The sequence below is a fragment of the Trichosurus vulpecula genome, chromosome 4 (assembly GCF_011100635.1).
Source record: "Trichosurus vulpecula isolate mTriVul1 chromosome 4, mTriVul1.pri, whole genome shotgun sequence".
Taxonomy (NCBI): Eukaryota; Metazoa; Chordata; class Mammalia; order Diprotodontia; family Phalangeridae; genus Trichosurus; species Trichosurus vulpecula.
This window is the reverse complement of record NC_050576.1, coordinates 67,719,661-67,736,402: the sequence shown is the minus strand read 5'-3', so window position 1 is coordinate 67,736,402 and position 16,742 is coordinate 67,719,661. Positions and strand designations below refer to the sequence as shown.

At 40.2% G+C, this 16,742-nt stretch overlaps 2 protein-coding genes across 2 annotated transcripts in view; both read right to left on the bottom strand.

The window, feature by feature from the left end:
* Window positions 1–347: 347 nt before the first annotated feature.
* Window positions 348–2,896, bottom strand: LOC118845402 (heme-binding protein 2-like). Its single transcript, XM_036753303.1, has 5 exons — window positions 2,822–2,896; window positions 2,085–2,220; window positions 1,064–1,229; window positions 711–903; window positions 348–423 (listed from the first exon to the last, which is right to left on the bottom strand). The coding sequence occupies exons 1-5, from the start codon at window positions 2,894–2,896 to the stop codon at window positions 379–381; spliced, it is 615 nt and encodes a 204-aa protein (XP_036609198.1). The 3' UTR covers window positions 348–378.
* A 6,764-nt stretch (window positions 2,897–9,660) lies between these two features.
* Window positions 9,661–16,742, bottom strand: part of DARS2 (aspartyl-tRNA synthetase 2, mitochondrial) — a 39,855-nt gene continuing 32,773 nt past the window's right edge. The window contains exons 15-18 of the mRNA XM_036756366.1: window positions 14,683–14,901; window positions 14,314–14,424; window positions 12,743–12,818; window positions 9,661–12,243 (exon numbers count right to left, since the gene is read on the bottom strand). Coding sequence (XP_036612261.1) covers window positions 11,912–12,243; window positions 12,743–12,818; window positions 14,314–14,424; window positions 14,683–14,901 — 738 coding nt within the window. The 3' untranslated portion in view covers window positions 9,661–11,911. The remainder of the gene's footprint in view (window positions 12,244–12,742; window positions 12,819–14,313; window positions 14,425–14,682; window positions 14,902–16,742) is intronic.

Genomic DNA, 16,742 nt, shown 5'->3' with positions numbered 1-16,742 from the left:
ATGATTTTCCTTTAAGAACTATGAATTTCAAATAGATATTAAAGCTCAGCTCACTTAGCACCATTAAAGGGAAGGATGATCTATGACATCCACTCTATTCTATGAGGTATACTTGGAAAGAAAGATCATTTAAGTGACATTAGATAAAGTGAGTTCATAAGCCTCACTGAGTGAGCTTATGTCATTTTGAGTAACTTTCTTTTAACAATAAGAAAGCTAGAATTTTATATAGAGTACTTTTAAGTTTGCAAAAACTGTACATATCTCCTTTGACAGGAAAATAGTTTGAAAAGAACTGCAGGTACATACACAGATTCACAAGGTGCAAGTCAATGGCAGTTGAGGTCGGCGCCCAGGTTTTCTTCATTATAGTGTCCATTAGACTAGAAGTTTGCCAATTTTTCCAAGGAAGTTCTTTGCCATCTGTAAATCAAATATTTTCCACAAAATGACTATGTGGGGCTTTATTTAACTTGCCCTCCCCATTTATACTAGGTATCCTTAAATTGGAAAGATGAGTGAATTCATGTGGAACTGGATGACCTAGAAATTGTCATTGCTTAACCAGTGCTCTAGGAGATAAAGCCACTGATGGCTTCCCTGTCCCTCCCCTGCAAAACTGGCATTTTTTGTAACAGGTCTAGTTTTAAAAGGGGTAAGTTGCATGTGAATTGAGGCTATCTAAGTCAACACAAAGATTAATCCCTTACCCACAACCCTTCTAGCTCTTCCTTCTTGAAATACCATACTTCATTATGTCTGTTGAAGAGTGTAAAAGGGCTGTTATAACGGGCAGTGTAGTAGAAATCAGAATGAAAGGATTGGCCCTCTTTCTGTAAAGTATCTGCCAGAGCTTTTGCTTCTTTGCTGAATTTTTCCGCAGAAGCAAATCCTCCAAATGACCTGTAATGAGATGGAAAGGTTTTACTTTAGCACTTTATATTGACATTCTATGGTGAGTGGTAAAACTAGTACAATGTAGGATGAAGTCCTGATGATAACATTGTACTTCCGTGCCATGGGGGGGCCACTACCTCACTGAAGTCGAAGTGCAAATAGCTACCTGACAAAAATGGCTGCTCCTTTCCTCTGCTCAAGGAACACATCCGGGTCTGTGGGCTCTGGTGGAGAACTCTGATGCTTAGTTGGTACAAAGAAGGAAACCTTGTATTCAGCGTTGCCAGGCTGCACCAAGCAGGTCACTGGCACTGTCATCTCAATCTTAGTCTCTGGTAAGAAAAAACTCAATAGTGACCTACACGTATCCTGCTAAAACCATGAAAAGGGCATTAGTTTGAAGTCATCTGATCAATGTCCTGCCTTGGGAGTCTTCAAGAAGCAGGTGATAGAAGGGTTTGGATATTTTGGTGACTCACCCTGTATTTGGAAAGATACTGGTCTTATGGTACAGTAGCATAATATAGTAAGGGTTATATGCATTTATATAGGAAAAAGGCTTTCATGATAGGTCTTTTGTTATTTAGGGAAAATTAGCCCAAGCCAGTTATTGAGTATACATGTAATACGCATTTTTGTATTCGTGCCAGTAAAAGCACCAACCTAAGCTCTGGGACAGAGTTAAAAGAGGCTGTTAACCTAGACTTTTGGGGTGTGACCAAAAATAGCTTAGTATTTTAACCATAATTTAAGGGCAGTCACCTTGGGCATAGAAGTGGTGCCACTCCACAGTGATTAAGCCTTAGTTTGGATTTAGATGGTGATGTAGGGTTATGTCAACTGTTATAACAAGCTCTGGCTATAACCTCAAAGGTTGGAGGGCCTGCTTAATTATGGTGAGAACTAAGCAGTTACCTGTTAGGGTACTCAGTACTGGTCACCGCCTTAAATCATCTCAACTGCAAAACCGGCCTTCCAATAGTGGTAATGGTTTATTCTAAGAGAAAAGGCCAAAACCTGAGATGAATGCCATTTGGTTTTGTAATCCAAATGGAAGCTTAAGTGGCCTCAGGTCTTCTGCATAGTTCAACTTGCCTATGGAGCCCAGCTCTTGATTTAGGAATACCACCTACAGTGGTAAGAAAGGTCATTCTGGGTAGAGTTTGGGGGGTTGAATAGCTGGATACCTGTCTCATTCTCTCCCTGGAAGTAGTGGAAGAGTTTGCTGAACCCTTGACGAAGTGCCTCCTTCTGGCTCCCACCTTTGATCACAGTGCTGGCCCATAGGCCAGCCTCATAATGCCGGAGTTCACACCCGGGCACCTGGGAATACAACCATCTTTCAGGATGTGCTCTGGTGGACAACCATTTATTTGTTATTTATGTTAGGAAGTGGCCTTGTCATACCAGCTTCCCAAAGCTTTTCAGCTATCAAATCCTGTTTATCTGATGGGCTTTATAGATCCATGAACAAAACCAAGTCCTGCAGCTAACTGGACCCATAACGAACAGGTTAATCAGTTTGTTGGTAGCCTCTATTTGTCCTTGTGTTGCTGACAAACCCTGGCTTACTTCAGAAGCTGACACTGGTGAGGTCTTAGAACATCTCAGTGGTGAAAAAATAGTCTAGGGACATAAAGAGTGGAGAACAGCCCTAGGCTGTAGTTAACCTTTGTCTAGCCACATACTGAATGTCTGACATCCATCACTGTTTTAGTCAGGCAGGATCTCTACCATCTCGGTGTACTTAATGCCTATTGATTTGAGGGTAGAGTATGACCCAAGAAAAACCCTCCAGTGTCAAACCACACTGCAAGCCAGGATCCTTTTTCAGTTGGCTCAGTTCCTGCAGAAACCCCCTATGATAAATCTCATTTCACTTCCCACCACAATTATCTCTACCCCAAATAATGGCAGTATTTACCACAACCGTTGCTGGACTCCATTTAGGTGACTCCAAGTTCTGAGACAGCAACGTCTTTTTTAGGGATCTGATCATGATGTCCACACTTAGATGCCTAAGTGGAGTCAGCTGAAAGAATAGGCAAAGAAAAAGGAGGTCTGATGTCCAGGAACTGGCAAAGGGGCACTTTTTGTAGGATTGTGCTTTTTCTGTCTTCTATCTTATAAATAAACTTAAACTGGACAGGAGAGTGTATCAAGAGAAGAGCCACTCCTGAAATCACTCTCCTGACAGACCCACAATAGCTGCAGTCCAGGGCACTGAAACGAATAGTAGTTGTGATCACTTGGCAGTCTTTGAGAAATCATAAGAAGAGTGTCTTTAAAAGGTTAGAGATGGATGAAAGTCATTTTTTTTACATGGGAAAAAGTGGCTTCTGGAGACTATAGGCTGATTAGTTTGATAAAAATCTTCAGCAAAACATTCTAAGGTGTATTATTAAACAGATGATTTGTGAACACATGGAAAAGAAAGAGGTGATTGCTAGGAGCCAGAGTGTATTTGCCAAGAAAAATCATCCATAACATGTCCACATTTAATAGAGTTGCTACGTTGGTAAGTAGGGAACACTTGACATTTGGAAGTCTCTCAGGATATCCTTGAATAAGATGATGGAACATGATTTGGAGAGTATTACTGGTGAGTAGCTTAACGGCTTCAGGCAGCTAACTTTTCTGGCCCAGCAGATGGAGCACTGGTCTAAGAGCCATGAAGACCTGTGTGAGTCTGGGCAAGTCTCTTAACCTCTGTGTCAGTTTCCCCATCTGTAAAAATGGGGATGATAACAGCACCTCCCTCCCAGGGTGGTTGTGAGCATAAAATGAGATGTTTGTAAAGCACTTAATAAACCTTAAAGAATATAATAAATGCTATTAATATTATTAACTGGTCGAATGACTCCAGAAAGTGGTGATTAATAAATAGCCCTAGATGGAAATCGGTAGTCAGTGGGCTACAGAACTCTGTTGGACACCTTGTACAACATAACTTGAGTTTTAAGGTCTACAAAAATTACTGAGGTAAGTAAGAGTAGGCAGTTTCCTGTTTTACAGGAGAGGCCACGGGCACAGAGAAATGATTTGACAGCCGTATACTACTACCACCACCACCACCACCACTACCACTGCTTTACAAATAACATCAATCTCTCACAGCAACCCTGAAAGGTGAGCGGTGTTATGCTCATTTTATATATAAGGAAACTGGGACAGGCGGAGGTTAAGTGACTCACTCGGAGTCACACTCAGGTCTTCCTGACCCCAAGGCTAGTGTGCTTTCTGTTATACCACAATGGTTGCCATGAAATCAGGATGTTAGAGAAGACACAACAGGTATGCTTATCAAATCTGCAGTTACTCCAAAGCTCAGAGAGGTAATGTTTTTTGGGAGCACAATCAAAACTTAAAATGATTTTTAATAGGTTGGGACTGTGGGCTGAAACTAATAGCTTATAACTGCATTAAGACTTTTCGTCCAACTTGTAAAATGTCAGACCCTGCATCGTACTGAGGTTTGCTAAATGAATGGCATAAATATAGGGCAGGGAAGAATTAGCTTGATAGATTTCATTTGAAAAAGATATGGGAAGGCACTTTGAGGATGGAATGTGGCATATATCAGATGGGGTCACCACCTACCCTGGTGGTTTGGCTCAAACTTTTTTTTACAAGGGAGATGACTGTGTGTGTTTGTGTGTGTAAGAGAGAGGAAATTTATATCCAGAAATGATGTAAAAGTGAAAAGAATCCATAAAAAATGTTTAACTAAAGACTCATACATATAGTTAGAAAGGACCATAGAGATACTGATTATATCTTAGTTGGCCACAAGGTAGCAGTGTGACGCAGCTGTTGTAGAAAGGAACATTGGTCATTTAAAAACAAACGCAAACCCTATCTTGTAACAACTCGTTCTCTTCTCTCCCTGCTGTTGCTTACACACATGCTTGTTCTAAATTGCACATGCAAGTATTAAGTCAAGTCCCACTTGGCAGCTGGTATTAGTTGTTTATGAATTCTCTTCCAATAGACTGGAGAGTCTGGAAAAGCTGCAGCATCAGTTGAATGGCTGAGGGACAACAGGTAGGCTGAGCTGGGTCAGGCAGGAACAACTACCCTGCCAGAGGAAGCTGACTGGCTTTCTGACTGCCACATTAAAGGAGAAGAGACCGAGGGAATGCCAACATCTGAGAAGATGGTGCAGGAGGAATAGGTTTTAGTAGGATGCGTACCCCTGTTTTCAGTACTCTATCTAACCTGTGTAATATGCAAGGTTATTGTGAAAATCGAAGGATGTATAAATGAGGTGAAAATTCATATGATCAAAGGTCTAGAGATAGAAAAAGGCCCTTGGACGTGGATCATCTCATCTAATTTCTTTTTACAAATGCAGAAACTGAAGCCTAAAGAGATGAAGTACTTTGTTGAAGGTCATATAGAAATTGAGAGTGACACTAGTCCAATAGGTTTTATTCAATGCTCGTTGCTTTTGTTTTCTTACCCATAGCAAGAGATCAGCACTCACTGATTCTCAACTACTGGACAGGGCAAGAAAGATAGCTGAATAGGCCATAAGCTTTTCACTCTTACAGTCTCAATGCTATTACTTCTTATTTCAATTCAGTCATCAGGGGAGATGGAAGCTGATCAGTAGTCTAATTTATTTGGACTGTTTTATAATATTTGACTTATTAACCAATAATTTGGTAACAGCCTTCAAACAATTTTCAGAATTAAATCTTAAAAAAAAAGTCTTATACCATACCATAACTGTATGAGGCCTTTTCCTTCCATTCCCTTCTTTCCTCCCCCTCCCAGACCTCCCCCAATTCCTAGAATTGGAAAGAGATTAAGGAATTGCAAATACTTACATCTGAAAACACAAGCTCCCTGGTCCCTGTTTTCCAAAGTGCTAACACATACCCAGATGTACGTGTTCCAGTACGTGTGAGAACACTTATGTCACTGTTGGAAGACTAGGACACTCCTTCCATTTTTCTATTGGTGCAAACTATTATAAGAACCAGAGCATTTTAAGCACCAGCACCCACATATGGCCACTCTGGGTTGGTATGCCATCTGTTTAATTAACGGAGCCTGAAACAAAGCCTATTGCCACAGACGTTAAGAGGAGCACAAAGAGAGGATTTATGTGTTGCTGTTCTCAGGAGTCAAGATTCAGAAAGCTGATATTACATAATAACACAGCTTCTATTCTGCCCATTTAGGATAAAGATGACACTGCCTTTAAAAGGACCAACTCCTAGGTTTCATCTTTTCACAGTGCCCCAGGGCTAAATCGCACTACACTTGGTGGAGTTTCCTCTTGGTGCGCTCCCGTGCCAATGAATTCACAGGGTCTGGATTAACAAGGGTTTACATCAGGTTGACCCAAAAAATAAAAAAGAATTGAGACAGGAATCTGGACTAAGAATTCTTCAGTTCGACTCTCTGTGGGAGCTACTTTACTCTAAAAGGGGAAGAGAGTAAGCATTTATATAGCTTCTATAAGCATTTATATAGCTTCTACTACCTGCCAGGCACTGTTAAGTGCTTTTTTTTTGGTGGGGGGGGACAGTGGGGGGAGGTGAGGCAATCAGAGTTAAGTGACTTGCCCAGGGTCACAGAGCTAGTAAGTGTCTGAGGCTGGATTTGAACTCAGATCCTCCTGGCTCCAGGGCCAGTGATCTATCCACTGTATCATCTAGCTGCCCTGTGTTAAGTGCTTTTTACAAATACTTTCTCTTTCGACCTTCACAACTTTGCAAGGTATTATCCCCATTTTACAACAGAGGAAATTAAGGCAGATGGAGGTTAAGTGACTGGCTCAGGGTAGTAAGTGTGAAGCTGAATTTGAACTCAGGTCTTCCTGACTCCAAGCCCACTGCTCTATTCTAGCCTAAATTCAATAAAAGAATAATCACCATCTACTAAGATTGGACTGACTTTCAGGAATAAGCTAGTGAGATATAAAGACTGAAGTAAGCAGAGGCCTCAGTTTTGTTCTAAGAGGAAGACATTCCAATTACATGGTTTAGACCTAGATGATTCAGGGCCACATATGGTAGGCAGTTTCTGCTTTTTCTAAACACGATTTCAAAATTTTAGGGTACAATTTAGAAATGACTAAACCCACATAATATAGACTCAAAACATTTTATTAGTCCGTAAACATTTAAAGATGCCTTTCTCATACTGACTGATGGTATTCCAGCAAACATACCAGGGGTCTGAAAAAATTTACGCTGAAGATTTTAATTCTTATTTGCAACCTGACCTCACCTAAGTTCTTTCATTCTCCAAGCTTTTAATTCAGGCAAGTTTGAGTTAACATAACTAAAATAGCCGTATGACCTTGGGGAAGTCACTTGGATCAGTCATCTAGTACAACCCTTCCATTTTGGGGATGGGGAAACTGAGACTCAGAGAGATGGGCTTGACTGCCTGGAGTTTGGGGTGGGTACAAGTGGCTATCATGGACAGCAGCTGCTGGAGGAGGAAAGAGAAAAATCCTAGGACCCGTGTGTAAAAGACATTTATTTTTTTTTTTTGTTTTTTTGTTTATTTGTTTTTGTGTGTGGTTGTTGTAGCAAGGAACTGGAAGCTAAGTAGATATCCATCAGTCAGAAAATGGCTTAACCAACATAACAGCATATCATAGGATTTAGGGCTGAAAGGGGTTGCAATGGAACATTATTTTTCCATAAGAAATGATAGAGAAACCTGAGAAGACCTGAATAGATTTAGAGTGAAGAAGGCAAAAACGAGAAAACGATTTATAAGACAATTACAATAATGAAAACAACTTGAGGGGGCTTTCTCAGCTCTTGGCAGAGAGGTAATGGCTGTTGATGTTGGTCCTTAGATTTTGAAGAGGACCAATGACATCATGGCTGTTGTCTTGATTTGCTTGTGAATTGTAGTTAAGTGAAGCAGAGTTGCACAAAGTCAGCAGCCTCACTCTCTCTTCCAGAGTCACTGAAGTCCAGTGGCAGGACAAAAGTCAAGGTGACTAGCAATGACCTAGGATGCAGAACCCCAGGTGAGAGCTGGGTGACAGAGGAACACTAAAGGAGGATGAGCAACCCTGAACAGTGCTAGTCCTTCTTGCACAAACACCGCACACAGTTGACAATAGACAAGGCAGTGTGCAGGTTGTTTGGCTTTTTTATACTTGTATTAGTGAAGGGAGAGCTGTTTGGGGGAGGAGTTGTGATAATGATGCAGAAAAAGAGTATCAAAGAGATACTGAAAAGATATATAGAAGGGGGCAAAAGGAAGTTCAGAAGAAGACATTGGAGACAAGGGGAATTTTGTTACTACTGTGTGAAATTTTATATTCACTTAAACAGAAGCTCAATTTCATATGCAACCCTATTTTTTATTGTTATTCTTATACAGAAATGTTTATTAAATTCATAATAAAAATTTTAAAAGAAAAATTCTAAGGGGCATCACTGGCATGAGTGAGAAGAAGATCATTTGCTGTTTGTATTGTAATAACCTGAACTCTGCCTATAAGAAAAAATCATGGGATTTGGGATAAGGTAGTGTGAGTGGCCTTTGTGAAGTGCTCACCTAGTTCCAATCCTGCTTCTGACACCAGCCAAGGGACCCTGGGGCAGTCACTTAACTTCTCTAAGTCCATTTCTTAATTGTAAAATGTGGTTATGGACACCCTTGGTAGCAACACTTTATAGGGTTGTTGTGGGGCTCAAATGAGATGAAATTTAAAGTGCCGCACAAATATTAGTAATATTATTAATCTAGGTATTATTAGCTGGAGGCCAAGGGCCTCTAGCTAAAGGAAGTGAGGAGTTCTCTTATTAGCTCCATAAGTTTTCATGGAGGAGATAGACTTTCAAATTAGAGAAGATAAAAAATAGTGAGAAGAGGATGTGGGAATCTATTAAATGAGAAATGATATTTTAACAGATGTGCCTGACAGAATTTTATAGCCAAAAAACTCCCTAAAGATCAAGTCCAACTTTCTGTTACAGATGAGGATCAGTTTCTGTAGAGAAATATTAAGTACTGTGTAATCACCTTGAGCATTATCATTATTATTCCTTTCCTTGGAAGTAAGGAAAAAACGTGGGGTTAGCCAACCTTAGAATGACTCATACTTAAAAAAGGTTGGTAGAAAGGGCTCTACTAATTAATATAAAGAGACCTAAACTTTTAAAAGGCAAAGGGAAGGGGAATTCTTGGAGTAAACAAACCAGTTGCATAGGACCATTGTTTCTAAAGCAGAAGGGCATAAAACGAATCCATCAGACATGGGAATAGAAGTATCAGATGACAACAAGGAGAAATTGTTCACAGGACAAGGATCACTGCAGGACAATGGCTACCACTGTTCTCCCCAAGACGCAGTGGCCAGCCTCTCTCTACCCCTTCAGTTCCCCCTCTCCTTTTAAGCATGTATGTTACAGTTATTTCTCAGGGCTTTGGCTAGAATTGAAAATTTTGGCTTCAATTTGAAATTAGTTTAAGAATTCCCCAATTCCCCAAAAGCCCTCAAACTGTACACGTCCTTGACCAAGTGATACCCTAAAGAGATCAAAGAAGAAAAGGACACATACATACAAAAATACTTATAGCAGCTCTTTTTGTGGTGACCAAGAATTGGAAACTGAGGAGAAGCCCATGAATTGGGAAATGGCAGAACAAGGTATGGTATATGAATGTGATGGAATACTATTGTGCAATAACAAATGATGAAGGGGATGTTTTCAGAAAAACCTGGGAAGACTTATAGGAAATGATGCAAAGTGAAGTAAGCAGAACTAGGAGAACAATTCATACAATGACAATAATATTGGAAAAGTAATTAACTTTTAAAGACCTAGTAACTGTTCAACACAAGGACCAACTACAATTCCAAAGGACTCATAGGAAACATGCTAGCCACCTCCAGATAGACTGATGGAGCAAGAGTTCCAATTGAAGCATATTTTCTTCTCTTCCTTTTTTTTTTTTTGATATAGCTACTCCAGGAATTTGTTTTGCATAACTATACACACTGTAATGGGTTTTATTTTTCTTGCCTTCTCAATGGATAAGGAAGAGATTGGGAGGAGGCAAAGAATCTAAAACTGATAACCAAATAAAATTGAACTTAAAAAGAACAGAGATTTCCCAATATAAGCTATTCTTAAAATTGCTCTAGGACATCTTAAAAATTAAACTAAGAGTGGATACTTAGCTTTAAATGACTAATTGGAGATCCTCGATCTGGTAGGCAGAAAAACAGATAGACTTGCTGAGATGGAATCCTGCTGCTGTGATGCCAGGCACGTTAACTTCTCAAGGTCTCCTAGATTAAATCTTGGAGCACCTGCCCAATTTTGTGTGTGTTGTGGGGGGAAGGGGCAAGGACTTTTCTGTATCTGCAGAATCACAGTTCTAGTTCAAAACCCCAAGATTTAAAAGTGGTAAAATATTACTAAATTTCAGAATAAACATTTTTTGGCAGACTTGAAAAGGACTTAGGCAATATGACTAAATTTTCTGGGATCTAATGTTGACCTCTTTGAGATTTTGGGATACTGGTAGCTTTTTGTCAGTGTGTAGCAGGCATGGTGAATATATTTAATAATATCAGGAAATGGGTGATTACATGTCAATGAGAAAGAGGCAGTCGGAAAAAATGGGACCACTCTGCCTAAGGAAGGTTTCTGTTCACTTCAGAAAAACCTTCAGCTGGTACAGAGCAGAACACCAGCACCTTTTATGTCACCATCCAAATCCTCTCATTAAAAATTTTCTGGTCACCAAGTGCCCACCAAAGTAAGGTGAGACACCATTGGCAAGACAAACTTGAGGGAAAAGCACCTTTCCTATTGTATAACCCCATCTATGTTATGTATAACTTACAACATGATCGAAGACAAATTTTATTCACAAAAAAAAATTTTTTTCTTAGCTGACTAGATCATAGGCCCAATATTTATATGTCACCTGTAACCCAACGAAAAATAGCCAGGTATATGAAGGTATTTGAAAATTCTGGACCAAATGCATATTGTCCAATTTAAGGTAAATCAAGGAAGTATAATTAATCATAGTCTTGTTTGTATTTCTATTGTCAACCCTAATCATTAATTAATGGAACCAACCTTCTACTGTTTCATTAGCGCCATTAAGGTCACATTTATATAGTGCTATTTTATAGGCCATGAAATGTGTTCCTCACAATGATCTCCTGAGATCAGTAATTTAGGAATGGTAGAGGAGTGTCAAGAGTCCTGTCCCTACTAGGCACAGGTAGTGTGGCAGTCAGCACTTGAACCTTGTGTTCTTTCTACTAATGTCATGCACATCTTAATTAGTACTGTCGTATGCTGATGCTTCTAATCAGGGCAAAGGATCGCATTTAATGATGAAATTATTCTTTAAAACAACATGAACAGCTGATTTATAAATCTGTTGATGTTACTCTTTGCTTGGGCTTTAGTCATAATATACAACTGATTAGCTGCCTCTCTGTATATAATATTTTTGGTAGTTAATAATAGCACCTAATAGATATATAGCACTTTGATTTTTCAATGGATATTATTTAATCCTCATAACCACCTTGTGAGGTAGGTCATCAAGTGGTATCATGATTAGTTTTCAGATGAAGAAACCAAGGCTGAGACGGGTGAGATGACCTTGGGGCACCTGGACCTAGAGCCGGCCTCCTGACTAACTTCTCGCCTGGTATTCAGTCTCCTCCCCGACAGTGAAAGTGAAACATTACAATTTAGCCAGTAATACCAGGGTGATGACAAAACCACACTGTCTTGACCCTACGACCACAGCGACGATAGCATTTTCCACCCGACACATTTCGATCACTTTTGCTGTAAAGGATGCACGAGTGGGTAGTGACTGGGTGCACTGGAGAGCCATAGTTAGTGGGCACGAAGCCATGACTGATCTCAGAGAGGAGCCTTTCTCACCCACCCTCACCATCCAATGGGCACAGAATCCTTCAGTCTGAGACACCCGATGTGCTCTATTACTGAGAGAAAAGGAGACATCTTCCATGTATTCCACTCCTTCTTCATTGGTTATCTGGATATCTGCTGGACTTCCTTTCTTCCAAAAGCTCAGGAGTTTGGCCTGAAGCCAATTTTTTCAAGGGATTCTCAGTCTTGGCAAGGCTTGGAATGACCAACTGTTGTGAAGACTCAGTTTCACAGATAACAGACTTGACATCTTTTCTGTCTGTGACTTCTGGCCTCTTGACCTTGATGTGGTAGGGCTCTATATCTTCAGAAGATACGTAATCTGGGGCATTGCTCATCAGGTCATGTCCCCGGAAAGACTTTGGAAAGGCAATGACATCTCTTATGCTTGGTGCTCCAGCGACAAGGCACACAAGTCTGTCTAGCCCTGGAAGTGAAATCTCATGTTAACTAAATAAAAGCCATGTGACTTAGGGTTAATAGCTTTCTATCTGAATTCTAGATAATATTCTATGTGAAATCTTGAAGACATCAAATATAATTTACTGAATACCTTAAGGGTTTTAATTGGCTCATGAATCCAATTCGTAGCAACAATTTTTTGTTTTGAGACTATATTCTTTTTTCTACACACTCATTCTGGAACAGTATTCAGGATCAATATCCAAATGCTATTATAATGAACAGCAAAGTTTTGCCAAGAATTTACTGATGGCCCTCTGTGGTCTGGGCAGTAACATATTACTAGGTAGCATAAGTGTAAAAGAAAACAGACTTCTTGTTGGGATATTTACAATCTGGCTGGGGCTGCCTGAAATTTGTCCCTCTTCTTGCTTGATAAGATATGAGGGACAAGTAGCCCTTGCAAACAGAAGGTAAGCAGCACATTGTTTTTTAGGTGACAGGAATGATTTTCATGCACTTACCTAAAGCAATTCCTCCATGGGGGGGTGCCCCGAAGTCTAAAGCCTGAAGTAGGTGAGAGAGCAGTTTAACATCCTCCTGTAATTCCAAAAAGACAATAGTCTTAAAGCTGCACAGACTTTCCTTTTCTACTTCTGGGGAATCTAATACTTATAGAAGTGTAGAAATTCCATTCATCTTGTATTTACATTTCCTCAAGCCTTTCTTCCTTAAATCTACTCTATATTTTCTAATAATCCTAATTTCCAGAGTACTGGCTTATATTCTGGATACCATATTCTAATTTCTATGCTTTAAATCCTAGAGATTTGTCATATTTCAAATTCAAATTAAGACTATATAATGAATGGTATTAAAGCCCTTTTAATTCTTCTCCCTCCTAAGTCTTTTCACCATCGTTTCAGCTTCACATTCTAAATGCTCTGTATTTATGAGCAATGTCTCAAGCTGTAGTAACAATCTTGCTAGCAGCTTCTGTGGGGGTATAAGATCCACCAACAACCAGAACCCAGAAAACTGCCAACACAGGTCCTTTGATCTGCTTTACTAAGGAAAGTAACTTTAAGGGGTTAACAATCTTATTTCAAACCAACATACAAATATCATTCATAGTTCAGGGGGAAAAGATCAGCACCCTGAACTTCAAGGCAAATACAAACAGAAATTACAAACATCAACAGACGGACCCTGTCTGAATCAAATCACAACACAGTTACCAGAGAAGAACCAACATCTGAGTTGTAAAGCTGGGGGGCAGTTGCAGGTTACCCAGAGTCTCAACACTCCTTCTATGAGTGTATCCAAAAATCAAATGCCAAGCTCTCAATTATATCATGTTCAGAGCCCTGAGGGCTCTGACCTCACCCAGGTTGGGTTTTACAATACAACATCCATGTTGTATTGTAAACAAGTATTTTGGGAATGATACTGAATGATATGTTTTGTTATATTTCCCTGAATGTGATCACCATGTATAATGCTTCTATTTGTTCCAGGATCCATGGCCATTTAATTTAGATTTTTGTTAGGCCATGGACCCTGGAGGGGTAGATTATGTAATAGTAATTGAGGTGGGACTTTTTGCTTTTCTTCTCTTAAGTGCCTTTAATGATTCTGGCCTTGTTTGAATGGGGCAGATAAAGTGGGATCTTTTTGTCTTGGCACAGAGACAATTGGGAGTCATTGATTTGTGTATGATGTGATACTGGGGATGGGGAACTATCCCACACCCTGAACTATGAATGATATTTGTATGTTCGTTTGAAAAAAGACTGTTAACCCCTTAATGCTACTTTCTGTAGTAAAGCAGATCAAAAGAACCTGTGTTGGCAGCTTTCTGGGTTCTGGTTGTTGGTGGATCTTACACCCCCACAGCAGCTGCTAGCAAGATTGTTACTACACAAGCTCAACACAGGACTATAAAAACTATAACAGCAGACTGTAAAGTTAACTTTGTAATGTAAAATGGCACTGGTTTACTTAGGTTAAAAAATATCTTTGATTAAAATAAGCTTTATCAAATGCCAAGGTGTTGCATGGATGGTAGCAGAGAAACCCATAGGGGTAAGGTTACCTTTAACACTGCTTCCAGGACATACTTCTGCTGCTCTGCATTGTGAATTCGGATAGAGCCACCTCCTATCTCACTGCCATTCAGCACTAAATCATAATGTTGGCTTCGAACCTAGAAAAGAAGTGGGATTTTCATATAACAGAAGGTTGTTGCCCTGTCTTGATTCAGTCCTATAAGAAGAACATATTGCAAGTATTAAATGAGTACCAATTTGCTAATTACTGACTTAAAACAGGCCATGTGTGGAACAGTTTAATTTTTTTTTGAAGTGCTAATAGTGAAAGTCAGTATTGAAAACTCTGATGCAGAATCTAAAGTTTTCTGTCTTGACTTCTCTCTCTTTTTATTTGAAAGTATAGAAAATGGTACCTTTTCTGGCTCAGTGTAGAGGAGGTGGATGTCGCTGGGGTGAGGAGCAGTAAATGGATGATGGGCTGACTCTAGTTCTGTGGGATCTTCCTCCTTAGGAAGGAAGAGTGGGAATTCCACCACCCAAAGGAAGTGGAACACAGCTGGGTCACGAAGCACTACTCCTCTGGCCTCCAGAAGGTCAGCACATTCCAGGCGTAATTTTCCTAATACAGAACACTGTGAATGACAGGGAGAGAATAAATAGTGGGAAACCTAGTTAACTGACACTCAGATTGGATGGAAGGGCTCAGCTACTAATAGTCCTTGGAATTTATAGAGACTTGTCTGACAAATTATGAGCTATCAGTTAACAAGTGTTGTTTTCCTGGATGAAAAGGATGTGAGAAAAGGTAATGTCAGTAACACCCATTTTCCCACTAATTTCCAAGGTTGATTTTGTTCCTTCTTGAGGCTTCATGCTCAGATAGAAAAACAAACAAAAAAGCCACATTTCTTAACAGAGGAAGTGAAGGGTATTGGATAAATACTTTCTATTTTCTGTAAGTGAATAGTGCTGGAGTCACATGCGTACTTCTCTCCCACGATGAGTGTGTTTTGATGTTGCTGCCTCCACATTATTTTAAACCTACCTGCTGCCATGGACTTGAGAGATCTCAAGTCATCAACGGGTGATAAGCACCTCAGTGACTTTTTGGCAAATGAGAGCTACATCAAGGGCTATGTACCATTACAGTCTGAAGTGGCAGTATTGGAAGGAGCCTCCGGCCCACCACTCGGTTTGTACTATGCTCTCTGTTGGTGAACTATATTAAGCCTAATGAAAAGTAAAAAGCAAGTTTGCCAGGAGTAAAGAAGGCTTTGGGCAAGTACGGTCCTAATGATGTGGAAGATACCACAGTAAATGGAGGTATAGATAGCACAGATAATGATAACACTGATTCTCTTTGGATCTAATGGGGGAAAAGTCAAGAAGCCAAGAAGCCAAGAAATGAAAACCTAGTGCAGTATGAATCAAATTTTAAAAGGCTAAATTTGTTGCTAAGATTTCCATTTTACAGAGGTAAAGCCTTAGGGCGATGAGATTGAAATGGCAAATTAAGAGGAGTATATCTGGTGACCTTCTAAGCAAGTTTCAGTGGTATATAACATTCAGGAACTTCATATAACTAGGTACATTTGAAGATGATAATGTTGGAACAGACACATGCAAGGAAAGAATGAAAAAAGCATTTATTGATCTAGGTGCTAGGGATAAAAATACAAGCAAGTGAGTTAGGTCAAGTTCTCAAGGGAGCTTCCATTCTAATAGGAGAAGACAACATCAACAGGGGAGAGGTGTCCAGGGTGGAGTGCTTTGGACAAGGAGGTGAGAGGAAAGGACAGTAAATGACTAATGTATCCTTTCCAGGAACGGCAGTGTTGACCTGACTGTGATTCTCAGAGCTAGCCTTGGAAGGGAAGGATGGGAGCAGGAAGCCTATTATGGCACCGCATAATGAGGGAAGCATGAACTTGGGCCAAACAAGGGATGCTCAGCCACCAGAGCTCAGTCAAGGTCATGGGGGTGGGAGTTCGTATTCTGGGTTAGGTGAGGAACAGGCTTGGAGAGGCCGGGAAGTAGCACAGTGGGTCTGAGACCCGGCAAGAGACGGTAGAACTCTCACTGACTAGAGCCCAGGATCATAGGAGTGGGAGCCTTCGTTGTTTTTAATAAAATCTAGAACCTTTTGTCCTTGAAAACTGGTTACAAATAAGAGCATGTACAAGCAAAAAAACCCCCCAAACCACCCTACATGAATAAATAGCAATGTAGAAACAACGTACTGCAGCACTTGGACACTTCGTCTCCAGAATAGGAGAGATAATGGTTTCTAAAGGGCTGTTTTCTAAGAGGGATCAGATGTAGTTTGTTCTTGTACGTGGCCTCAGAGGCAAGAGCTAGGAACAATGGATAGATGGTGTAGAAAGGCACATTTCGGTGTGAGCTAAGGAAATCCTTCCTAGCAATTAGAGCTATACAGCAGTAGACTAGTTGGCCTCTGGAGGTAGAAGGTCTC